The sequence below is a fragment of the Phaethon aethereus genome (genome assembly GCF_964289735.1).
Source record: "Phaethon aethereus genome assembly, chromosome: 1".
Classification (NCBI taxonomy): Eukaryota; Metazoa; Chordata; class Aves; order Phaethontiformes; family Phaethontidae; genus Phaethon; species Phaethon aethereus.
In genome coordinates this window covers 219,309,571-219,336,399 of record NC_138575.1, presented here as the reverse complement: position 1 = coordinate 219,336,399, position 26,829 = coordinate 219,309,571, and the positions used below count along the sequence as shown (strand labels likewise).

Sequence of the window (26,829 nt, the reverse complement as noted above, 5' to 3'; positions counted from 1 at the left end):
CACAGGATTCAAGCTGCGGCCTCACCAGTGCCGAGTACAGGGGCACGATCACTTCCCTACTCCTGCTGGCCACACTATTCCTGATACAGGCCAGGACACTGTTGGCCTTCTTGGCCACCTGGGCACACTGCCGGCTCATGTTCAGCCAGCTGTCAACCAGCACCCCCAGGTCCCTTTCCGCCGGGCTGCTCTCCAGCCACTCCTCCCCAAGCCTGTAGCGTTGCATGGGGTTGTTGTGGCCGAAGTGCAGGACTTTAATAAGGCACTTGGCCTTATTAAACCTCATACAGTTGGCCTCTGCCCATTGATCCAGCCTGTCCAGATCCCTCTGCAGAGCCCTCCTACCCTCCAGCAGATCAACAATCCCACCCAACTTGGTGTCATATGAACCAGGTTGGTATGAACCAGGTTAAAAGATTTCACAGAGTTTAAGTATTTTGCTAAAAGCAAGACAGCATGCTAAGACTGCTGGACTCCAAGTCTCTAACGCAGCCCAGCAAAACACAAATGCATATTTAAATATATTTCAGTGCTACATGAAACAATACAGTCCCTCTTACCCTTCTTTCTAGCCTTGAAACCAGATTTGTACAAAAAAATACTAATTTGAGCTGCTGTAAATTGCAGTGGCACTTTCTTTGCTGGTTTTGTTCCATGGCACTTTATGGAGTCAGAAAAAGCTAATTATCAGTGGCAGCAAGTGGAATTCAGTACTGTATCCTTCTTTACAAGTTCAGCAGAATATTGTGTTTTGCTCTTACATAATTATTTTTCTCAGAAACACTCACAGGTAAAAAGATAACACAGCAATGACAATTTTTGTTGATCTGTGGCACTATGCAGAATAAACAGAAGCAGAGAATTCAGTTGTTTTGGAGACTGTTGTTCTAAAGACACTTGAAAACTAGTCATTTCACCTCAGGGCCTTCTACTGTTTTTTCAACTTTTATAATTCTTAGAAATTTAGTTCCAAGTTACCTTACATAATTAAGCAAGATATGTTTATAAGCAACTAAAACAACTGCACACTGACCTCCTTCAGAACATCTTTACATTTCTATCAATCAGGTGTAACTTATTTCTTAGTATTAGAATATTATTTCAAACTGATGGTGCCCTTGAAAGAGTAGCAAGCTACTTCAGAGGAAAAAGAAAGGGGATACACAGAGCGCTGCAGAATTACTACAAACGTGCCTGAAGAAATACCAAATAGACTTTTGAGGTCACATGAGTACTTTTAAATGCATATATAAGACAAGTGTAAAATAGTGACGGCAGGAGCATGATGAGTTAGGGCAGACGATCCCAAAGAAAGCACTTGGGCTTCAGGAGGTGTATCACCAGTGAGGATACACACTACCCTGGTTCATTTTTGCAGACCTGGAATTTGGAAAAGTATTTTGAAAGTTGGGTTCCATGGATATATCGAGACAATAAACATTCACTTCATGGACTCCCTGTTCAACATAGGACCGTGTTTTAAGGCAAGCAGTTCATTCTGGAACAAGACTCAAATAGATGGAAAGCAACATGACATGAACAAAACATGAAGGACTGCACACTGTGCAATTTTTGTTAGCAAGTGTCACTTTACTGTCACGAATGGGGCTGTGGCAGCTAACAGCAATGCTTAAGAAAGGCAAAGCTAAGGATGACTTTTGTAATACACAACCCAGAGGGGGGGGAAACAAACCCACATAGAAATGGGCTTAAAAAACAAGAGCCTTTAAAAAATTGGAAGCTTTTATCTCTGCCTTTAGCTTTTTGTTTGTTTTAACTTTTAGCCTTTTGGATTATGCCTGTGAGCTTGTCTTCAAAACCAGGAAAGTTAGATCCTTCTGTTTTTAAATCAAAAATAACAGACAGAATCACTTGAATTCAGGATCCCAGTCTTAGCGGGAAAAGAGAAATACTGTAGTGCTCGCAAGAAAATCAAGCATCAGTTAATGCAAGGGTCTTCTGCCAACAGGACTTGCCTTCAAATCATCATTTACCAAAAATTAATCTATTTTTAATACAGTCATATTAAACATTTTCTTTAAAATCCTAAGTCTACACACCCTACTGCAGTAATAACAGGTAGGTTTCTACAGCAAAATATCTGGTTTTGTATAACACTGAAAGCTGTGTCTATTGTTATGGAATGGTGATTTTCTTTATATTAATTTGTATATGTCGTGTTGCTTCAGAGATCACAAACACAAGGTGGTTTAGAGACTTCATTTCTCCATGATCCACCTCATAAAATAACATTGCTTGTTATATTTTTAGGAAAAAAAGTGCTTCCCGTCAAAGCTAACAGCATGGTCAAAAAACAAAAATCAGTAGTAGAACTCATTTACTGTGCATGGTGGCCAGTCATGACTGAAGAGCAAATAAACCTTCTGGCCCTTTTGTAGGAGGCAGTAGCCCTTGGTAGCAGAGTGGGGGAACAGATGGGGGTAACCCCCCTTCGGTTGCTGCTGCCTAAACCCAGCAGGGTTTGCAAATCCAAATTTCAAGTCTAGTGTCTGGGTGTAGTCAGTGTGATTACACCCACATTAGTAAATTAAACAAGTCTGGGACCAGTCTCTGCCCCTGAGGCCAACTGGCACAGGACATCCAAAGCCTGTTCTGTTAAGGCCTCAAAAAGTCAGTGAAAGCACATAGCCTGCCTGTTGGGGATGGCAGGATGTATCCCTTAAACCATGCCCTAGAGTATTTTGGGAAACTGCTCTTTGGCCAAGGCTAAAACCATGGAAGGATTAAGAAGAATCAGTAGAAACAACTGAGCTCCAGCACTCAGGAACATCCTGATGCCGTTTAATTTGTTGGTGTCAGCAGAGCTTTAAAGAGCCTGGACATTTTTCACACTTGGATCAGTGCCAATAGCCTCACCAGGTCCTTACAGCAATAGCCCACACATGCAATGGCATTTCTTGCCCTAATATCAAGCACTCTCCAGCTCTGGAGCCCTCAGCACAGGAAAGACAAGGACCTGTTGGAGCGGGGCCAGAGGAGGCCACCAAAAGGCTCAGAGGGATGGAACAGGAGGAGGACAGGCTGAAAGAGTTCGGACTGTTCAGCCTGGAGTAGAGAAGGCTCCGGGGAGACCTTCTTGCAGCCTGCCAGGACTTAAAGGGGGCTGATAAGAAAGATGGAGAGAGACTTTTTAGCAGGGCCTGTTGCCATAGGACAAGGGGGAATGGTTTTAAACTAAAAGACGGCAGATTTAGATTAGATCTAAGGAAGAAATTTTTTGACAATGAGTGTGGTGAAACCCTGGCCCAGGTTGCCCAGAGAGGCGGTAGATGCCCCGTCCCTGGAAACATTCCAGGTCAGGTTGGTCGGGGCTCTGAGCAACCTGCTGTAGTTGAAGATGTCCCTGCTTACGGCAGGGGGGTTGGACTTTGAAAGGTCCCTTCCGACCCAAACTATTCTATGATTCTATATTGCCTAAAAGCTCACACTCTTGTCTACTGAGTCTTTCCTGACTCTTTCCTATCCTTTCCACGCACCAGGGTTACTGTCTGCACAGCACTGTAGGTATAGCGGAGCTTCCGAGTGCCCTCTGGTGCAAAGTCCGGCACCGTCCCTCAACTGCTGCAAAAGGCAGCCGGAAGGTTCTTCTGTTCGGAGGCACTATGACTGCTCTTAGTTTCTGTATTTAGCCATTTCCAGTTAAGTTTTAAATGTCAGTGGAAAGCTACCGATTTGGGGGAGAACCAAATAAACCACAACAGAGAAAATGCACGCACATGAATTCCCTGATACATAGTTACCTGAATTACAGATTCCTCTCATCTGCAGTTTTTCATTAAAATGGTTGGAAGCGTTTGCCAGCATCTTCCAGCATGATAATGACCAATTTCACCCCCGCAAAACCCATCCAAGAATTTTTTGGCATGTTGATACCCTCTGAATGACTCAGCCTCCCATAAGAAAAGGAAATAGATGAGGGAATTTTAGGAAGGAAGGACGCTGAAACCATACACAGAGCTAAGAACAGTTAACAGCATAACTGCTACAGAAAGAACAGGAAATACGAGGGCTTGGGCAGAGAAGGAAAGTAGGAATACGCACGAATAGGAAAGAAAATACAAGCACTGATATGCATTGGAGGGGAAAATGGGAGAAAAGGATGTGAAGTGACTCTGAAATGAGGAGAAAAGAAAGTGGGGAGTATCAGAGAAAAGGGAAACTGTATACGTCCTGGATTAGGAGTAAGAAGGAATCTGGTACACGGAGGAGAGAGCAGGCACGAGGATGACCTGGAATGAGACACAGAGCCCGCAGCGCCACAAGGAAGAAACAACCAATGAGCCAAATTCATTCCATTTCAGGAAACTGTATTTTGTAAAATGAACTTTAAAAGACATTCCAGGCTTGAATATTCATTTTTATAAATTACAAAATGAAGGGCTTGCAGCTGTATCTAGAAGATCCATACGCTCACCTATCAGTAGCAAACACAAAATAAAGCTGCTTCAGGAGCACACCAGAAGCAATTGTTTGGAATGACACCACCCTCTGGTGGTCAAAAAATACAGTTATAGGTACACCAGGAAAGTAAAATATTTGGAGCTGGTCATACAGATAACTATAGCTTGTTTCACCCCTTATTCATGGCATTGGCACCATCCTTTAAAAAATAAAAAAGAAAAAAAGGCAACCAATTCCAGTACACACTTCAGCAATCCACCTTGAGACGATGCTGTTAAATGACATATCCACCTTACTAACCTGTGGTTTAAAATGACACATTCATGACTGGTTGTAAGCACAAGTAACTGTCTGAGGCTCAGAAACAGACTGGCAGTAATTTTTATGTTCTCTGGACACCTGCAAGAACAGGAACAGCACACATGGCTGTGCTTAGTTGTGGAAGTAAAGCAAGTAACACAATACTAAATTCCCAAATTATTCCCAAATAAAACGTAAAGCTATTACCAGCATATTTCTATCTCTGGAAAATAAGCTCTTCAGAACTGACATTCATTTCTAGTGTGTGCAAGTGAGCTCCTAGACCAACAGACTCCAGTCTCTAGATGTCACTTTAATACAAGTGTTTAATAAAAAACTATAATACCACTTGTAGGAAAGAAAAATGGAACATAATTTTTCCAAGTTACTGCTGACCACATCCATAATTGTGTACATTGTTTCCAATTAACTCAAAATCGAGTTCATAAACCTGTGGTCAGAGCGAGAAAAAAAAAAAAGGAGCCTATATATGTGTTAAAAGCCAGCTTTCTTATTCTGATCCTTATGTCCAACAGGACATTCCTTAATTCCATCCAAAATCTTACATACATAAAGGATACAACTGTTTGGAAACTGTAATATGGAAGAAAAGGAAACCATTACTGAGAAAAGCAATTTCTTCAATTCCAGGTTTCCATGAAGGTGCTTCGGGACTTATGTAATGACTTAACAGAGTCATCATGTCTCCGGCTTTGCCTCACTCACATTTCTTGACATCTAATTTTGTACAAACAATAAAAGCCAAATATTAACTACTCTGACATTTTCTCCTTTCCTCTCCTTACATTATCACTGTTCAACTGTTGTTTTTTTCTCCTTCCCTATTTCTCATAACCAAATGATCCTCTTGGAAGCTGAGCCTCCCAAATACTCTTTTATACCCAAACTTCTTAAGATCCAATATCTCGATGGTCCTACGCTTCTGGAAATGAAGAAGAACTTGTCACGTCACTCCATCCTAGAGAATCGATTCTGTGTTTTGCAACTTTGATCTTTACGGTAGGCTGATCTTCAACTAAAAGAAAGGGTTTGCTTTTGTTGCTTGGAAGCAATATATTTGTGTATTTCCTCCTTGCAAGAAACACACTGTGCAAACCTTGATCAGGCAAAAGTCATTCTTGCCAGGTCTGATAGACTGTCATCTTTGATGCCACCTTGTGGTAAAAATACTGGATCCTAAAAATACTTGGAATTTGTCCCTCCTTGCAGGTGCATTTAACTGCAGCACAGTGGTAACCGCTGCCAGCAGTGCTTCAGTTTTACAGTTCATACACCCAGGATTTTGGCACTCCTAAAAATGCAGCACCAGTCAGTGATGGAGAGGATAAAAACCAGGAAAAAGCACCACAAAATGCATTTCTCCCTTCCACAGCATGAAAACTAATGCAGTACGTCAAAGGACACATGGCACAACCATTTGTGTTCTCAGACGCCATGCATTTATTTCTCTCTTCCTCCCTGCAAAACACTTGTTGGTGAGAAATACACCCTTTTCCAGACATGTAACTGGAAAACAGTACTGCAGGTAGAGACTGAAGGAAAACTCAGGCCACCCTAATAGGGCAGGAAGCATTTACATCAATACCTCAGACTGGACTCACCCTTCTCAGTTACTGGGCACAAAAAAATTATCCTAAAGGAGGCTATGCCTATTTTTCAGGGCCATCCCGAGGCCATTTGGGGCCTGCTATGAAAGCCAGTGTTACCACCATCTGCAGCATGAGGACACCTATTTTTAGCATTACTTCCACTGCAGAAGCCCAAGAATCACCACCTGCCTCCTCCCTGCGCTGTGTCGAATGCCTTTCTCCCAGGGAGAAAGTGGGAGGAACAGTCTGAATTCACCCACACCCCCACCTCTGGTGCAGCGAGGTTCCCAAGACCAAGGGAAACCATTCTAAAAGCCTTCAGCCAGGCCGAGGCTGGCGGCAGACTGCCAGCACCCCCTCGGTTTTGCCTCCCGGCCCTCCGGATGGCGGGCAGGGGCCGCTCCTCGCCGCCCCTCGCCTCACCTCGCCGCCCCCCGCCTCACCTCGCCGCCCCTCGCCTCACTTTCACCTCAGCACCAGCCGCCGCAAACCGCGCGCGGGAAGGTATCTGCAGCGCCTCGCGCCTCAGCCCGCCGGGCGCGCGCGCTCCCCTCTGCGCCCGTCCCCCCCGCTTTCCCGACTGCGCGCATGCGCGATCCCACAGCCCTCTCGCGCCTGGCTGCGGCGGGGGAGGAGGCAGAGGACGAGGAGGTGGTGTTGCCGCCTCAGCTCGTCCCGCCGCGGGGACGGAGCTTGTTCTTTAACTGCTTTCGCCTGCCTGAGGAGAGGCCGAGCTGCCAGCCCGACCGAGAAATTGGCTCCCGTGGGCGGGAGCGGAGGCCAGGGCCCTTACCCGCTCCCCGGCGGCCTGAGGGGAGCTCCGCCCGCCTGCCCCACCGCAGAGGGGCTGAGGGGAAGCAGAGCCCCCTTCTTCCCCTCCCCGTGCCTCCTTTCCACCGCAGGGAGAGACTTTCCTTCTTCTAATCCCTTCCCTGTCGGGGAGGAGAGGGATCCCCTGCCCTCACCCCTGTCGAGCTGGACTCACCTGCCCTTTGCTCCCCGTCGAGCCGAGGGTGAGTCAGCCTGCAATCAGGTGGAGACAGAAGCTGGCTCCTACCTCGAAGGGAAAGTGTGGTCATCTTACCTCCCTCTCCTGCTTTCTTTCTCCCCATAGGTGGTGGGGCAGGACCGGGGTGAACTCGTCCTCCAAGTCCTTCGGCCTGTGAAACGCTCGCCATGGCTGTCGGTGGGGTCGGGACCTCGCTCCTGCTGATGGCTGGCATCATGGTAACGGTGGGGCTGTGCAGGAGATTAGCCCACCGCCGGCTGCGCTCTCACCAGCGCCTTTGCGCTTTCCTTTTGGAGATGTTTAGCACCTTCCAGATTTGCGCCTGCACTAACGAGCTCTGCCTGCTCAGCAATGTGGAGCCGAGGCCACATACTGCCCTCACCCTCACCTACGGTTTCACCGTCCTGCACGGTTTGACTCTGACTGGCAGCACATGCAACCCGTGCGGTACCTTGCAGCCAATGTGGGGCGGTGGGATACCGGTCAAGATGGGTGGACTCAAGATCGGCGCTCAGTTCGTGGCCGCGGTGCTCGCCAGAGTGTTTATGCGCTTTATCTGGAGCTTGGAGATGGCAGAGCCACATTTTGGAGCGCTCTCACAGGACTGCAGCCACCCCATGCAGACTACAGAGACGCAGGCGTTCTGCATAGAACTGCTCTTTTCTGTCGTTTTCCAGCTGACCATCCTGCGAGTGGAAAGTGTTAATCCCAAATACAAAGTCCATTTGATTGCTCTTCTCATCACCATGCTCGTGTATGCAGGTTAGTCTTTTTCTTTCTTCCTCTTTTTTCCTGCAATAAAGTTGTAACGGAAGAGGGTTTTTTATTTTCTTAAAAATGTTAAGATGCAAAATTATTTTTCTTACAGTACAAAAAAATGCATCAAGGAAAGTCATTAGCCCTACACATGCAGAGTTCATTTGCAGTTTATGTAAAGTTTGCCTGGTTAGACTGCAGGCAGGTGTGGGGTTAAGAACAAAATGAGTTACAAATTTAAAACAATGTCAACTCTACAAGTAAATTTGGCTAAGAGTTTCACAGAACACTGTTAAAATATCTCAGTGAAGGGTCGTTTCATAATCCGACTTTATATAGGGTGAGAGATTTCATACAACGTGCTCGGATTTCGAAGTGGTGTTGCAAGAAAGCACCACTGTCTGCATCAGGAAAAAAAAATGCTGATTGTGCAACGGCAGGGTACAGACAGGTAATATGGCAGTTTTGCATTTAAATAATCCATAATTCATATCAGTGCAGTTTATTTAACTACCTTAAATCCTTTAAATCAGAAACAGGAATGGTTATTGGTAGGATGTATGCAGAAATGATAAAATAACACCTCAGGAAACCAAATGTAAAAAAAAAAGGAAAAAAAATTAGGTGCCTCTTGTATCATGGCATTTACAAGACTCTCATGTCTCTGATGGCTGTGTGTCCATGTCCTTGCCTCTGCCTGATTGTCACCTCATGCTTCCCAGAGCTGGGACACTGTCACCTGCGCAGCCTCTCTGGACCGGCGGGGAGGAAGAGGTGAGGGGAGTCAGTCTGAACTTCTCTCTGCTGGCTGTTGATGCTCCCTGTTGTCCCCAGTGAAGTACCAGAGTTGTTCTGGTACCAGAACTGGTACTTCCCCAGAAGTACCACACTTGTCACTTGAGGACTGCCCTGCCTTTCCCTCCTGGGAAGGAGATTCTGTCGTCCCTGGGGTACAGGGAGGTGAGAGGGAGATGGTTACAGGACCCCTTGCTTGTGTTACAGCCCCCACCACAGAGAAAGTAATCTAGGAAATGATTGAATCTGTTTATGAGAGAGGGAAATCACTCTCTTATCTGCAAACATCTGGGGTATCCTTGAAGTCTTGTCCAAAAGGTTAACTGTATTATGCTATCTAACATAATAGCATATAGTAAAATAAAGTGCAGTCGAATATTCATCAGTATTAATGAAAAAACCTTTACTCATTATGTTTAGCTGAAATTAGCTAATACCTGTAAGATTAGAAAAAGTCCATGGAGAATTTTGAGAATTAACTTAGCAATGTGAACTACTTTCTAAAATTAATTTTTGAAGGCAGAAGCAAGGTGTCAATGCATTTTAGTACATTAAACATATTTCCAAATTGTTCAGTATGTGTAGCCAAAGATTATCCTTCCTCTTCTACAAACATAGAAAGCTGGATTCCTGATTCTTAACATTTTTTTCCTGCTTAGTAAATAGTAATACAAAATAGTACATGTCACATTGCCTTTCTCTTTGCTAGTTCCTGCAAAGAATTCATGCCTCGTGTTGTTGGCTGCCTGGCTGTCCTATTTTTTCCTAGCAGGGCAAGGCTCTGTACCAAGTCCCTTTCCTTGTCATAAACTTGGACTTGTTAACGATGACCCATTGCAATCGATCCGCATGTGCTTCGAGGAAGAATCGGACCTGCTGCGCCCAGGCCCCTTTCACATGCGTAGTTTGTCTGTATCATGTTCTGAACACCCTGTGCTACCTGGACATTTTTCTTTCAATTTCTTTTAATCTAGAATCAAGTCTCTATAAAAATACATATGCATTCCAGAGAGCAGGTCCTGAACCTAGTTTTATGCCCTACTTAGTGGAAAATCTAATTCCTTCTTATTCACTCTGCTCCAAGCTTCCTAAGGTTTGCATTCTTTTCTGTACACTTAGTTTCAAACGGAAAGGTGAAAAGTGCCGTCCTCCCTCCTGCAGTAGTCATGAGCCTGGTGTTTACTGTGCACCCCTAAGACAGAGACTGAAGCCTCTTGAAGTAGAGGAAGGCGTAAAAACCCAAGATTCCTATCACTGAGCTATTATACAACAAGCGTGGGAGGAGGCTGCTGCTATTTCAGCAGGCATAGGGAAGTGATCATGGCCCTGTACTTGGCACTGGTGAGGCCGCACCTTGAATACTGCGTTCAGTTTTGGGCTCCTCACTACAAGAAGGACATTGAGGTGCTGGAGCTTGCCCAGAGAAGGGCAACGAAGCTGGTGAGGGGTCTGGAGCACAAGTCTTATGAGGAGTGGCTGAGGGAACTGGGGGTGTTTAGTCTGGAGAAGAGGAGGCTGAGAGGAGACCTTATCGCTCTCTACAACTACCTGAAAGGGGATTGTGGTGACGTGGGTGTTGGCCTCTTCTCCCAAGTAATGAGCGATAGGACGAGAGGAAACGGCCTGAAGTTGCACCAGGGGAGGTTTAGATTGGATATTAGGAAAAATTTCTTAACTGAGAGAGTGGTCAAGCATTGGCACAGGCTGCCCAGGGAAGTGATGGAGTCCCAGTCACTGGAAGTGTTCAAAAACCCTGTAGACGTGGCACTTCGGGACATGGTTTAGTGGTGGACTTGGCAGTGCTAGGTTGACAGTTGGAGTTGATGGTCTTAAAGGTCTTTTCCAACCTTAATGATTCTGTGATTCCATTAATTTCTTTATGTGATGAAGTCACAGGCTTGCACTCTAACAGATATCTTTCTCAGTGGAAGGTTAGGTAGGTACACATAGGACACCTTGGAGGTTCTCAGACCTTTCTTGCTGCCTCTTTCCCTCTGTCCATATCTACACACAAATGTTCCCAGGCTATCCTCCATCCTCCTGCCCGCTCCATTTGGAGGGCTTGCTGATTGGGCCCTCCTTCCCACAGCCACTCACACATCCTCCTGACAGCAAGGGAAGTAGCTGAGGCAATAGCAAAGGGCCTGGCAGGTGGCCACGACCTGTGTTTGGTACATATATACAACCCACAGTAGATCCTGTGTAGATCCTGTAGCTCTAGCCGTGTCTCTTCCACCTGCAGTTTGAGAAACAGTGCTTTGTACACGCAGTGGGAGGAGTGACTTCCAGATTAGGTGTTATGGCTAGTGGCCTCCAGCAGGCCACGTCCTCGTCTACAGGCTGTGAAGACAGGCTTAACTTAGCTGGGCTGGATCGTTCTCAGGAAATCTTTTACACCACTTCATTAACTGTTTATAAGGAACTTGGGCGCTACTTTAAGAGGAATGGATCTTTCTTGCTTACCCAGCACCAAAGGGCTAGGCAACCAGCGCAAATTTAGGCAAGTAATACTAATTTAGGCAAACTGCTAACATTCTTCCTTTTTCCTACAAAAATATCAAATAGTTTAGAATATTGTATGAATAAGGATTTTTCAAAATTTGTTATGACAGAAACAGTGTTCTTGCTAGGAACTCGGGTGCATTAAATTTACAAAATAAAATTCATGCTAATGATTTCTTTTTACACTCTGATTTTTAAAAACCAAATCAATTGGGCCTTTAGGACCTGTGTTTGTTACAGTTACGAGTGAATCAGAAACGTTAGAAAATACATCTCATACATAGTATATCCTATTTCATTCCATGAATTATGTTCTACTGTATGTTTGAAAGCTATATCCTATAAGAGGAAAGATTGCAGTCTGAAAAAGAACTTTAAGGAATATCTCTTGCTCCAAATCAACTTGGTTTGGGTAAAATTTTGAAGGACAGCTATATCCCTACAGCTTACACTCATCTAAATGCATTGATGCTCATACAGGGCTCAAAAACATTAAATTGTATTTGTGTGGTTGACTAAGTTAAGTTAAAATAAATGTTGACAAATCACTGTTGTGTGGACCCCATAAAAGGTACTTAGGTAGGCCACACAACTTACTATAACAAATAACATCAGATTATACAGTAATTTTTTTTCAAAATTACAAGCTGTTCCTGTAATTTTCTTTTACATTTTCATAGTTTAAAAATATTTGGATGTTTTACACATAGACTTACACAGACCAAATTTTTGTAATAGTGCATACTGTACACAAAAACTCCAATACTGCATTCACCCTTATTCTTCTACTGCATAGAAGGAAAAAGAGAACATTAGGTCTTTGCATATTAAGGGAATGATTCAGAAGCTAAGGATGCAGACTATTACATGTTGGTAAAACCTTTTTTTTTATATTTCCTTTGGGAAGATACTTAATTAGGGAAAGGAAAAAATAAACCTTTTGAGGGCTTTTTAATTTGCAGGCAATATTACAGAGAAGTCAGATTGTATGAAATTGATTAGATGTTCTGAGACTTAAGATATCAAGGTAAAAATTACATACACATTTTTAATTCCAAGTTTATCCCTAATTTTGGTTTTGCCCTTAGTAATTTCAAAAGTTAAAATTACATTCTCACACATTGTGCGGTGTACACAGTACTTCACCTTTTTAAGTTTTCATAGCATCACAGAATAGTTTGGGTTGGAAGGGACCTCCAAAGGCCATCTGGTCCAACCCCTGCCATGAGCAGGGACATCCCCAACTAGAGCACGGTGCTCAGAGCCCCGTCCAGCCTGACCTGGGATGTTTCCAGGGATGGGGCATCTACCACCTCTCTGGGCAACCTGGGCCAGGGTTTCACCACCCTCATTGTCAAAAATTTCTTCCTTAGATCTAGTCTGAATCTGCCCTCTTTTAGTTTCAAAGCGTTACCCCTTGTCCTATCACAACAGGCCCTGCTAAAAAGCCTCTCTCCATCTTTTCTATCAGCCCCTTTAAGCCCTGGCAGGCTGCAAGGTCTCCCTGGAGCTTTCTCTTCTCCAGGCTGAACCCCCCCAGCTCTCCCAGCCTGTCCTCCCAGCAGAGCTGTTCCATTCCTCGGAGCATTTTGGTGGCCTCCTCTGGCCCCGCTCCAACAGGTCCATGTCTCTCCTGTGCTGAGGGCTCCAGAGCTGGACACAGTACACGTGTTTCACTTCTTTTGCTATAAAATCATTTATCTTTTCTGGTACACAGCCTGAGTTATTTAATATACATTTGGAAATAACATTATACTAGTGGCCCTGGCCTATGGTTGATACTGCAGTATTTTTTAGTAATGAATATTGAAGAAATACAGCAGTTATAATTCTGTCTAATGTTTAATGTTCAGAAACAGCAACTGCCTCCTGAGAGTGAAATTCTACTTTTGAATGTGTGTTTGCGGATATAAAAGCAGAAGCTGTGAATTTATAAATAGACTAAAGCAAAGTAAATTACTGTAGATGGCCTTCCTGGCAACAGTGGAAGTTGTTAATGTGTCAGTGTGCAGAACAACTGACTGCACAGTAAATCGGAGTTGCAGTTGAGAACAAGTGTAAAAGCAGAGTAAACTGAGTAGGTCAACAAAGACTAAAACCTTCCCAAACTGTAATAATGGTAAAAGAAATAATGAGTATATAGAAAGAGAAATACAGAAGAAAAGAACAACAAAGACCTTACTAAAACTTTCAGTAAATTATTGAATGCTTATAAAAAATGAGGATTATGGGAGCACGGTATTTGTACGAAGGCTAAGTTCAAAGCTCATGCTAGCTTATTTGGGAAACATCAAGAATAAGCTTTAAAAAATTGAATAGAATTATATTTTATGGGACTAGATTAACAGATAAAACAGATACAGAGTGGTTAGTAACTAATAGTACAGAAATACAGAAAATTTTGCTATGAGTAATATTATTTTCTGCAGGTTTGCAATGAGAGGAACAACATATACCAGAATTAAAAACACTTACCTGCATGTTCATCTGCAGCGTAATTACCATGTAGTCTCCACAATGTAATGTGTTCAGATCCAGTTATTTAGAGAACGTTTAGGCAACTTCATTTACATCTGAAGTCAGAGGCAAGGAAAGATGCTTGGCTCTTTAAGCTTATTTTTTCAAGAGAGTGGAGTGGGGTTTGCTTTTATTTTTTTCAAATACCATATAGAATGATTGTGAAGGCTTTTCCCAAGTTATTACCATATGATAATCTTAGTGTTCTAGAAATCAATATGATAATAATAGTGTTTTATTAAGAAAGTATAGAGGTCAGTTTAGCAAGAGCCGCGCTTGGCAGTTTTTTCCATTATCTTGCATATGTGTTACATGCAACATGGGGAGGTAATGAAAGCTCAGTATTTCTTTACTAATAATTATGTAATTTCTGTCTCTCTGAAAGCATGATACAGGCTATTAGCAAAGCAGCTTACATTTTTATCAACAGAAACATTCACCATTAGCCAAACCCATCTCTTCAAACAGTATTTGCTAGAAAGAGATAAAGGAAGTTATAGCCTATGCATTGGATATTTTAAAACATTTTAGAAAACAGTTAAACATATATTATCTGGTAAATAATTTTATAAGAGTTCATCTGTTCAAATGGTTTCTGCTAAAACATTTTCTTGCAGAGTGTATCTTGTAGTATTGCTATGTACATTTCAATATTCATTTAAAATAAACATTAAGAAAGATGGTTTGATTTCATATTGTTTACATTTTATTGCAGGTGGGAATCTCACAGGAGCAATATTTAACCCAGCACTGGCTTTCTCATTACACGCAAATTGTTTCTACGACAAATTTTTGAGTTATTCACTAGTATATTGGATAGCACCATCCTTAGGTAAGTTCTTAATATTTTATGTCTTTGAGAAAGTGTTAATTAGTACGTGGTTCAAAAACCAGGAAATGGGATTCTTTATTCAATAGTCTGCTCGTTTTCTGCTTTAAATAAAATCCAGAAAACAGTCAATTATAACTTACACGTAAAAGTCATCTAGAGTCATGGTTCTGTGAGCTACATATTTTAAACTTGTTTAATGCTCTATGTAGAGCACCTGCAACACTCTGTTTTGTGAATCAAGCATCTAATATTGAGTTTTAAACACCAGTTTTATTCACAAAATAACATCTGCTGTTTTGATCAGTTTACTTTCAGAAACAACCATGTTTGGTAATATAATTGTTTCATTTAGATGTCATGATCAAAGTCTAAGCACTTCTGGGATACTTTGAGCAAGACAATGTACCTACCAAAAAACCACAATAGCACAATTCTAAATGGAAAAAGGCTAGTGTTTGTTTAGGTTCGGGTTAACTAGTTAGTTATAAACCAACAGCTGTTTACTGTGGAGCATGATCCTTTTGAAGTTGCCTGTTTTTTGGAACTTTATGCCTTGGCATTAAAATCCATCCTGTTTGAGGTATGCTGCAAATTTTCACACTGACTAGAGGCCCACTTGTAGATTCTAGCAGATTATTAAAAAGGAGAAGGGCCTACCTGAAAGTGAATATTAGCCCGTTTAAGTTCAAAAAGAGAAACATATTGGTTAGCATGAAGTTTCTGTCTTGCTTTGTGACACTATGCAAGAACATGGGGATGATTAAAAAACAAAGACAACCCAGAGGTCTTGGGACAAGTGCTTAAAATATGCTTTCTCAATTATTACTATTATAATATAAAATCTTTTTCATCTCCATAGTATCTAAACTTTGCAGTTCCCATTCTATGGTTTGAAACAATCTGTTGGAAATATGTTGGAAACAATCTGTTCTTAGTTTAAGAAATATTAGTAATGGGATTTATTTCTAACTTAAAATTATGGTTTTAATTTGGAAGCTATTGATTTTAACTTCTAGTTGTGTGCAGATGAAAATGGTCCATGTAATACTTCACGCTGTTGATTGTTCACTGGTCCCTACAAATCTTGAGCTTTCTGCTTAGAGGGTATATAAAGCAGCAGTCTGCTAATCCTGAGTTCTTTCATGACTGTTAATCTTATTAGAAGGTACAGCAGTGGTATTGGAAAGAAGGTGGGCTGTGAAACACACAGAGGAAACATCTCAAAGGGTTCCAGTTATTTTTTTATAACTTCTTTTTCTTTGAGTCCATGTTCTACTTATGGTGACTCTCAGTCAGTCAAAAATGGAGACAGAATTTTTAGTCAAACTAAAATTCACTTGAATATAGTTCTGTTAAATTAGACATCCAAACAGGGTGACTGAACCACAGAATAAGCTTGATAAAACCCCGTGCATTGCTCCACTTAGTAGCTAATGAAATGTCTTCAGCAAAGCTGGGTCCTAGCAGAACATATGATATTCCTTAGAATTCACATTTAGTTTTCCGGGTTATTAACTGATTTCAGCCTGATACCCATTTTGAGATTGCTTGGGTTGTAAGTGCTTGGACCTTAATATTTTGACAAGTGATTTAACAAAACAGGAGGCAGAACCTTTTTCAGAAGAAACATGTTCTACTCATTTAGCGAGATGCATCCTGCAGAACTGCTTTGCAGAAAGCCTTCAGGTGATTTTGGCTTGAGTAAGAAAATCAGCAGATGTTAACACCAATGGAACCGCAACTTGAGGCATTTAGAATGCTGTTAGGGAGTAATGTTACATTTCTGTGAAAATTCATAAATGGTGGTTTATCCTTAGTTAACATATAGAAAAAAACCCATACAGAATATATTGAATGCTGTCTCTTCATTTATTCGGGAAAGGAACACCAGATCTCCAGTCGTAAAGACGTGAATACTCAGGACACATCACTTTCTGTGCATTGTCACTACTGTAGCTAAACATTTTGTTACAGATCTCATGTCCGTGGATCACCTGAAGGGCCAAGTAGTCTATTGGTATATAACTATCTCATTAAAAAATAAGGGAGCTTCATGGATACATGTAGACCTTATCTTAGAAACCAAGAGTTGTAAAGAAATGTCAGCCATCTGAGGTAGAAGTACAGAAGAGATAGATAGTTATATTTGAAAACTGAATTGGAGCGCAGATCTAACATGAAATGAAATTTTTCTGATACTTTCTGAAAGTAAGAAAATAATAGACATGGAATTTTTTCTTCCAAAATTGAACTAAATGTTGAGGCATCTAGGAAAATGAATGCCTATGATGATAATAAAATTCTTGTGAAAAGAACCTCTAAGCAGAATCATAAAAGTAGATGATGAGGGAAGAGGTATTTCAAATGTAGTTGTGAAAATTACTTTCAGAATCCATGCATCAGCAGAAATATCGTTTCAGACTTCCTAGAAACTGGCAGAGTCATAGTGACACGCAAATTTGATGTTTCACTTTTCCCAGCATCAGCATCTTAGGTGGTTAAATTACTTTGTACTTAATTTGTGGAATTCTTTTAGGAATCTGTTACTTTTTTTGTGATTTGCTGTAATAACTACCATATGCAGAACCATGGACCAGGATACCATGAAACTTCAAATAGCCTGTGCAAAGTGCAATATGATCTCATTCATCATAGCATCATAGACCAGTTTGGGTTGGAAGGGACCTCCAAAGGCCATCTTGTCCAACCCTCCTCCAACGGGCAGGGACATCTTCAACTAGATGAGGTTGCTCAGAGCCCCGTCCAACCTGACCTGGAACGTTTCCAGGGATGGGGCATCTACCACCTCTCTGGGCAACCTAGGCCAGTGGTTCGCCACCATTCTTGTCAAAAATTTCTTCCTTAGATCTAGTCTGAATCTGCCCACTTTTTGTTTAAAACCGTTACCCCTTGTCCTATCGCAACAGGCCCTGCTAAAAAGTCTGTCCCCATCTTTCTTGTCAGCCCCCTCTCAGCCCTGGCAGGCTGCAAGAAGCTCTCCCCGGAGCCTTCTCTGCTCCAGGCTGAAGCCCCCCAAGCTCTCCCAGCCTGTCGTCCCAGCAGAGCTGTTCCAGCCCTCTGAGCATTTTGGTGGCCTCCTCTGGCCCTGCTGCAACAGGTCCATGTCTCTCCTGTGCTGAGGGCTCCAGAGCTGGATGCAGCACCGCAGGGGGGTCTCCCCAGAGTGGAGCAGAGGGGCAGAATGCCCTCCCTCACCCTGCTGGCCACGCAGCTTTGGGTGCAGCTCAGGACCCGGTTGGCCTTCTGGGCTTCGGGTGCACATTGCTGGCTCACATCCAGCTTCTCATCCCAGAGTACCCCCAAGTCCTTCTCGGCAGGGCTGCTCTCCATCCCTTCAGCCCCCAGCCTGTACTGATACCAGGGGTTGCCCCGACCCAGGTGCAGGACCCTGCTCTTGGCCTTGTTGAACCTCATGATGTTCATAGGGGCCCATGCCTTGAGCTTGTCCAGGTCCCTCTGGATGGCGTCCCATCCCTCCGGTGTGTCAACCGCACTACTCAGCTTGGTGTTGTCTGCAAACTTGCTAAAGGTGCACTTGGTCCCACTGTCTATGTCATTGATGAAGATATTAAAGAGTATTGGTCCCAGTACAGACCCCTGAGGGACGCTGCTCATCACTGATCTCCATCTGGACATTCAGCCGTTGACCACTACCCTCTGGGTGTGACCATCCAACCAATTCTCACCCACACAAAAGGCCACCCATCAAATCCATCTCTCTCCAGTGTAGGGAGAAGGCTGTTGTGGGGGACCGTGTCAAAGGCCTTACGGAAGTCCAGATAGATGACATCAGTAGCTCTTCCCTTGTCCACTGATGTGGTCACTCCATCCCAGAAGGCCACTAGTACCCATGAGGATAAGGAGGCTGAGACCGTTCTTTATATAACAGATACCCTGATCTAGCTGTAAGACAGTTCTTAACTGTCGACTTCAAAAAAATTTTCTTAGGACGCTTAGAACAAGAAGAAGATTGATTATCACCTTCTCAAGAGGAGGAGGAAGTGGAATTTTTCTTTTGGGATAAACAAATCTACTGGTGGCTTATGGTCTTCCATGAATATAATCTTGGAACTGTAGTTAAGAAGTCTTTTTTCAAAATGGCTTCACTGAAGTTTTGGTGATGGTGATTCTCCAGTAGCATTAAAACAGCTAATTCCTGGAGTAAACATAGATGTCAGCAAGCGTCTATGACTTAGCATGGGCAGGCCTAAATTCTGCACTGTGAATACAGAAGCAGAGATACAGAGAAACAAAGATAGCTTCTGTTTTACTGCCAGAGGAATTCATGTTAGTTGTCCAGGCATGATTATACCATTAGTAATGATTGGGATTGAGCTAATGCTTTTCTTTCAGTACCAGGCAGATGGCAGCCATGAATGGAAGAGTTGGTGACAAGATATTGGACATGAGGGCAATAAAATGGGATGCTGTTTCCTGGACAGCTGCCAGCTTAGCATCCTGCTAGGTTTCTAATACTATAAAAGCAGAACCAATCACCATTTCTTAGATCAGTTTTACCAGACAGACTAATACTATTCCGTAGAAGAAAATGTTTTTTCACCATCAGGATAGAAAATAAAGACAACAAAAGACACTTAGCAGTAGACATAAATGGAGGAGGTAAGCAAGGGAGAAGGCTACAGGTGAAACTTTCACCTTCCCATTCAGAGGAGAGGGTGTTCATAGGTTTCCATCAAGTTCAGTACACTTAAGCATGGAACTTTAGCAAAGAAACAAGAATTGCAAGTCCATGTGCAGTGAAGTGATCAGCACCTTGGGGACTTGGTAGCAAAGGAGGGTTTCAACAAACAACTAGCAGAAGTCTCCTACTCCCACACCCTGCTCCTTCTACGGGTTTTCAGCTATGCAGACATCATCTGACAGAGCAAAACTCTTATGCAGTGAGTGAATGCAATCCAGGAAGTTCCTAGAAAATTGTCACTAATCAAGTTTAATTCAAATACTGAAGGGCTGGTGAGTGGTAATCCTGTACTTGACCTGCTTACAAACAGGGAAGAACTGGTGGTGAATGTGGTCACTTGGGTTGTAGTCCTCACGAGAGTTCAGGGTCCAGAGGAAGACTGAGAAGGTAAATAGAGCTGTTTGGACTTTGGACTACAGGAGAACAAAATTCTGCTTATTTAGGCAATTGCTAGGTCAGTAGTAATTCCCTTGGAAGCTGCCACTTACAGCAGAAGTATCCCACGGAAAGGTGATTTTTCCAAAAAAAGCTTACTGAGAGCTCAGTAACATTCCAGCATACAGGAACAATCTGTTGTGTAGTTAGCCTGGGAATTTTGACAGAAAGCCTTACCCTGCTGGCTAGACAAGGAGCTTCCCTGTGAACAAAGGAGAGCATGTAAGAAGTAGAAACAGAGATAGGCCGCAAAGGAGGAGTATAGAAGCTTTGTACAGGCACTTGGGAACAAAATCAGGAAAGTCAAAACTCAGCTGGAACTAAGACTAGGGACATACAGTGTTACAATAATCACCAAAAGAATGGAGAGAAAATGCAGGTCCACTGGCAGATGGGGGAGACAACCTAGTGATGGAAGAGATGGCAAAGTCTGAGGTACGCCATATCTTGTCTTCTTTTTTTTCCCCCTCAGTCTTTCCGAGCAAAATTTGCTCCCAAACCTCTGTATAAAACAGTAAGGTTTTGGAAAGGAGGCAATAAGTAGAGAGGGAACAGTGGCATAGGAACAACATAGAGAAGTTTGATGAATGCAAAACCATTTGCTCTACTGCCATTCACTTAAAAATGGAGGTAGAATTGGCAGATGTTATTGTTGTCCATCATTTATGAGAAGTTACAGCAGTTGGAGGAGCTTCCTGACAATAGGAAATGTGCTAATATTATGCCTGCTTGTAAGGAGGAGGAGGATGAGAAACCAAGGTTTCTGGTTGGTCTCACCTCAGTCACTGGGAAGGTGGTGGAGTATCTAGTCTTGGAATCCATTTCCAACCATGTAAAAAACACGAAGGTAATTACGGAACAGTTAGCAAAGGCGATCCATGCTCAGCCAGCTTGACTGCCTTCCAGGATGAAATTAATGTGTATGGGAAAGAGCGGGGAACACTGTATATATCTTCACTTTCAGTAAGGCTTTTGACACCATAGAATCATAGAATGGTTTGGGTTGGAAGGGACCTTTCAAGGCAATCTAATCCAACCATCCTGCAGTGAACAGGGACATTGTCAACTCGATCAGGTTGCTTAGAGCCCTGTCCAACCTGACCTGGAACGTTTCCAGGGATGGGGCATCTACCACCTTTCTGGGCAACCCGGGCCAGGGTTTCACCACCTTCATTGTCAAAAATTTCTTCCTTAGATCTAGTCTGAATCTGCCGTCTTTTTGTTTAAAACGGTTACCCCTTGTCCTGTTGCAACAGGCCCTGCTAAAAAGTCTGTCCTCATCTTTCCTATAAGCCCCCTTTAAGTCCTGGCAGGCTGCAAGAAGGTCTCCCCAGAGCCTTCTCTGCTCCAGGCTGAACAACCCCAACTCTCCCAGCCTGTCGTCCCAGCAGAGCTGTTCCAGCCCTCGGAGCATTTTGGTGGCCTCGGCCTCGTCTGGCCCCACTCCAACAGGTCCATGTCTTTCCTGTGCTGAGGGCTCCAGAGCTGGACGCAGCACTTCAGGGGGGTCTCCCCAGAGCGGGGCAGAGGGGCAGAATCCCCTCCCTCGCCCTGCTGGCCACGCGGCTTTGGGTGCAGCCCAGGACACGGTTGGCCTTCTGGGCTGCGAGCGCACATTGCAGGCTCCTGTCCAGCTTTTCACCCACCAGGACCCCCAAGTCCTTCTTGGCAGGGCTGCTCTCCATCCCTCCATCCCCCAGCCTGTACTGATACCAGGGGTTGCCCCGACCCAGGTGCAGGACCCTGCCCTTGGCCTTGTTGAACCTCATGATGTTCACAGGGGCCCATGCCTCGAGCTTGTCCAGGTCCCTCTGGATGGCATCCCATCCCTCAGGTGTGTCAGCCGCACCACTCAGCTTGGTGTCATCTGCAAACTCGCTGAGGGTACTACATACACTAGGCCACTAGTACTCATGAGGACAAGGAGGCTGAGACCATTCTTTATATAACGGATACCTTGATCTAGCCGTAAGCCAGTTCTTAACGGTCAACTTTAAAACAATTTTCTTAGAAAGGACACTTAGAACAAGAGGAAGATTGATTATCACCTTCACAAGAGGAGGAATTAGAATTTTTCTTTTGGGATAAACAAATCTACTGGTGGTTTATGGTCCTACTATCTCCCATGGCATTCTTGGTTCAACGTCAAAGAAGTAGGGACCGCACAAAAAGACTGTTAGATGGAATAAAAATTGGCAAAAAACTCAAAAGGTAATAATCAATGGGTTGACAGCTGGTCAATAGCCAGTAACATACAGAGTATCCTGGTGTCTGTATTGGAGTCAATATTCCTCAGTATGTTCAACAGCAACCTGAATGGGAGCTTGTTCTCTCTGCAAGTAAGACAGACCACGTGATCTGGGCAACTGGAGCCAGCAAGACTGGGGACATTATTGTCTCCTTCTACTCAGGGCTTGTGATGTGGCACCTGGGACATGCCTGGTCTGGAGTGCCACAGTTCAAGAGGAGTGTGGAGAAAACAGAGGATCCAGTGGAGGACTACCAAGATGGTGAAGGGCCTGGAGTACCTGATATGTGAGGAGAGGTTGAGGGAACTGGATTTGTTTAGGTTGGCAAAGATGAGGTAAAAAGGTAATTTAAGAGCAGTCAGTGGTTATTTGAAGAGTACTTACAAGGATGATGGAGATTAACTGGTCTCATTGACAGAGGCTACAAGCTGTGGAGTGGGAGGTTCAGATTCGACCCCAGGAAAAACTTTCAGGAGAAGGGAGCAGCAACACTGAAACAAGTTACCTGGAGAAGTGCTACCATCTCCATCCATGGAGGCTTTTCAGGACACTGACCGGTCTAGCAAAAGCAATAGACCTGCTCCAAGTGGAAGACTAGAGACCCCTTCCAATAAGCATTTTTGTAATCTAGGAAGCTTCATAAAATACAAGCTATGGGTGAGGAATGCTTTCAACCAGAATCCCTTTCTGAAACAGAATATGTTAATTTTTTCCAGGAGAAAAAAAAAAGGACTTAATATACTATATTTAGGTGCCCTTCTCATGAAAAACCTACAATCTCTAACTACCATTTTTCTGCTTCAGAATAAACCCTAAACTAGAATGTTTAAAAAAAAAAACAAATCAAAACCAAAAAACCAAAAATATGATCCTATACCCGTTTGCAGCACCTAAAACCAACATGGTTATCAAAACAGACACTGCTAGCAAGCTCAGCCTTACGCTGTGGGCTGAGGAATGGAGGCTTAGTGGCTGCTTCAGTCATTTATACGCCCAAGCTACAAAGAAAGGAGGCCTGATACAGCAACAGGACGGCTTGGCTGATACAGATCAGAATTAAAACATTAAACATCCAAAAGAAAAAACAAGGTTGTCAACTTATAAGGATCACTTGCATGGTGTGTTAAAGCTTTCTTTTTGAAAAATACTGTGTTTGCAAGAAGTATGGACTGCCTCTAGCCCTTCTGACAGAAAATTACATTTTTCTGCAATTCCTGCTGTATTGCATATTAGACGTTCAGATACTTGAACATAATGTTTATTTTCAATACCAGTACAGTGTCCTTCTCAAAGACATTTAAATAAAGGTCCTTTCTGTAATTTCTCTGTTTAGGTACAATACTTGTGGCTTTTATATGGGATGAAATCCTTCCTCGGATATCCTGAGACATCAAATTCTGAAATCTAGCAGTACTACACTGAAAAATACTTTCAACATCTGCAGGCATGAAGCTTTAGGAAAACCGTTGACATCAACTTCCATACCACCTTTCAGCTGTATTTTCAGATTTCATGTTTGAAATATTTGACTTGCAACTTTGTATTCAAGTAATATTTTGTAATAGCCTATCGGGATTTTGAGAGTATCCATCTGCCAGCATTTTCAGTTAAGCCATATGAATGTGAAGGACTGTTAAAACATTGAAGCTTTGTCACTTTAGCCATAAGTGCCATTTGCTGACTTTTATTACAACGACATGTGAAACTGATTTTAGAGAAATACCCAGTCCTTTCAAGGTTTGATTTTATTGGATTTCTTCCCATAGAAGGCACCTGCAAAAAAGGAGCTGAAGATTTAATTCCTATAGTGACCTCATCATATTCCTACTTGCAGTATATGTACCTGCTGAGGGGAAGAAAGGCTACACTACTCCCTAGAAGAGTCTCCACAGCTCTATTCTAGACATATCCTACACCAAAAGTAAAAATCCGTAGGACCAGCATTGTTTTAATAATATTCAAGTGCAGGTAAGTAACCCCTCGCTTCCTTTCAGGAAGGCTCTGCCCCATCCTGTCCCATTATAGTCTGTTGAATATTTATCTTGGTTGGGAAGAGCGGTAATAAAATACCAGTAAAATTCTGTAGACACACATGTAAAAGTATATTTTAGGGGAAGAAATCCTCTACGTTATCCAAGATTACTGCTGCCTTTTCACATAGTCAAATAGACACAGTATATAGGGATGAATCATGTGCAACTCTATTTATCCTTGATTTCATGTAACTCTTATCAGGTATTTTTCTTTAAATAAATGAATTTGAAATATAAGAGAATAAATAAAAGAGCTGAAACCACTTGAAAGCTACATGTACAAACATGCCCTTTATAGCCTCAGCTGAGGTGAAGAGCACTGATAGGTACCAGTCCTCTGAAGTTCCGTTTCTAGCAGGTGGTTTCTTCTTCTTCTAGATGCCTCTCAATTTTTATATATATACCAAAAGATATTTTTCAAATTTAAGACTTAATTCAGTTTTTCACTTTGTAAGGACTAGGTTTGAAAGGAGAGATGGTTAACAAGATGTACAAAAATCCCAGTAATTTGCCCCTCTACTCATTACCTAAGTCACCTTGCAGACCATATTCTAAGAGGAAGGGAGGGAATCCAACAGGTTTTTTTGCACAGCAAAATTATGAACCGAGTCTTAAAACAGCTGCTGTTGTCAGCTATCTTTTTGCAAGAGTCTGGGAAGGAAATATTTTCATGTAATTTCTTACTTGTTGCAATAAAATCTTTTCTCATTTTAATTTTCCAAGGTACAATTAAGATTATATCACAAAATGAAATCAACTGTTTGGACATGCTTTTCATACAGAAGAGTCTTAATCCATGACCCTGTATTCAGTCATTAAAATAAATTTTTAAAAAAGTAGCACTGAAGAGAACTAGAACTACTGGGGTATCATTCAGCAGCACTTCGACACCAGTGTGAGTAGGCCTAAAGGAAACTTAGGTTTGGTAAAGCTCTTCACAGCAAGGACTACACACCGCCACACTCTGAGCCTGGTAAGATGTGATCCTTTAGCGGTTTTATGTTCATCCGCGTATTTATAACTCCGCCACAGAGGGCTGCCAGAACAGAAACCCGATGCATGAGACCTTTGAAAAACGTGTACTTTTATACCACGTCCTGCTAAAACAGATGTTTTGGGACTGTCGTGGTTTAGCCCCAGCCAGCAACTAAGTACCACGCAGCTGCTCACTCACTCCCCCTCCCACAGTGGGACGAGGGAGAGAATTAGGAAAAAAACCTCGTGGGTTGAGATAAACACAGTTTAATAGGACAGAAAGAGAGAAGGAAACAACAATGATAATACCAACAAAGGAATGTACAAGAACAAGTGATGCCCAATACAGCGATTGCTCACCACCCGGTGATCGACAGCCCATCCCCGAGCAGCGATTTCCACCCCCCGGCCGACTCCAGTTTATGTACTGGGCATGACATCGTATGGTAGGGAATATCTCTTTGGCCAGTCTGGGCCAGCTGTCCCAGCTGTGTCCCCTCCCAGCTCCCCGTGCACCCCCAGCCTGCTCGCTGGCAGGCCAGCACAAGAAGCTGGACTGTCCTTGACTGCTTAGCAACAACCCAAAACATCAGCACGTTATGAACAGTTTCTCATCCCAAATCCAAAATACAGTCTCACACTAGCTTCTGTGAAGAAAACCAGCTCTATCCTGGCTGAAACCAGGACAGGGAGGCTTCTGCCTGTCACTTTCTTGCTTTACTGCTTTTTATGATTTTTACCTATTTTTAAAGTGATCCATACTGTATAGATCCCACCCCCCCACCCCCAGGACTTTGCCTTTACTGGTGTACTCAAGCCCAGTTTTTAGCTTCATTTCTTACAGAAATAAGCCTTACCTAATGAACTGATTTGCATGTCTCCTTTGAGCCCATGAGGTTCACAGGGTAAAAGTCTCAAAAATAAATCTCAAAGAGCATAAAACCAGGTGGACAGGGAAAAGAGAAAGCAGAGACACAAACCTACAGGAAGTCAAGATTTGTTAGATTAGAGGCTCTACTTCGATGTCACTTTTGACAGCCTGCAAAAGCAAAGTCCATCAAGCAAAGAGGTCAGCTCTGACTTCTGTATGTCTGCAGTGTTTATTTTGGCATAGCGTATAGTTTAAAAAAATTTGGTACAAATCTGGGTGATTAACAACTAGTTGTCCTATTTATAGCCACTGGAATTAAAAAAAACCCCAAAACTAAGAAATGGACAAGCCTTAAATTGACTAAATTAAGGCAAAACAAAAGCAAAAACTGAAGTAGCCAAAAGAATGAAATAAAATTAAAGTTACAAACTGAAGAATTTAACTGTTTTTGTAGCACAGACAGAAATTAATATTTTACATTCAAAATAAGGCACACTTCATAAGCAGTCATAAGCTGAGCAACCTGGTCTAGTTGAAGATGTCCCTGTTCATTGGTGGGGGGCTGGACCAGATGACCTTTGGAGGTCCCTTCCAACCCAAACCATTCTGTGATTCCCTAAGTGTTCCCAGAAGGCTTACATACAGCTTAAATACAAAGTTTTATTGAACATAAAACGTGTAAATCCACACAAGACACTTCTCAGTGCTACCTTCAGGGCTCATCCAGGTTTGTTTCTGCATCACCAAAATTAATCTTGCTCCATTGATTTGACTGGAAGCATCACAAGATGTCTGCTCCT

At 42.9% G+C, this 26,829-nt stretch overlaps 1 protein-coding gene across 1 annotated transcript; it reads left to right on the top strand.

Annotated features, from left to right (window-relative positions):
• Window positions 1–7,508: 7,508 nt before the first annotated feature.
• AQP11 (aquaporin 11) lies at window positions 7,509–23,536 on the top strand (the record flags this gene model as incomplete). Its single annotated transcript, XM_082014501.1, has 3 exons — window positions 7,509–8,103; window positions 14,627–14,743; window positions 23,484–23,536. The coding sequence occupies 3 exons, from the start codon at window positions 7,509–7,511 to the stop codon at window positions 23,534–23,536; spliced, it is 765 nt and encodes a 254-aa protein (XP_081870627.1).
• Window positions 23,537–26,829: the final 3,293 nt, after the last annotated feature.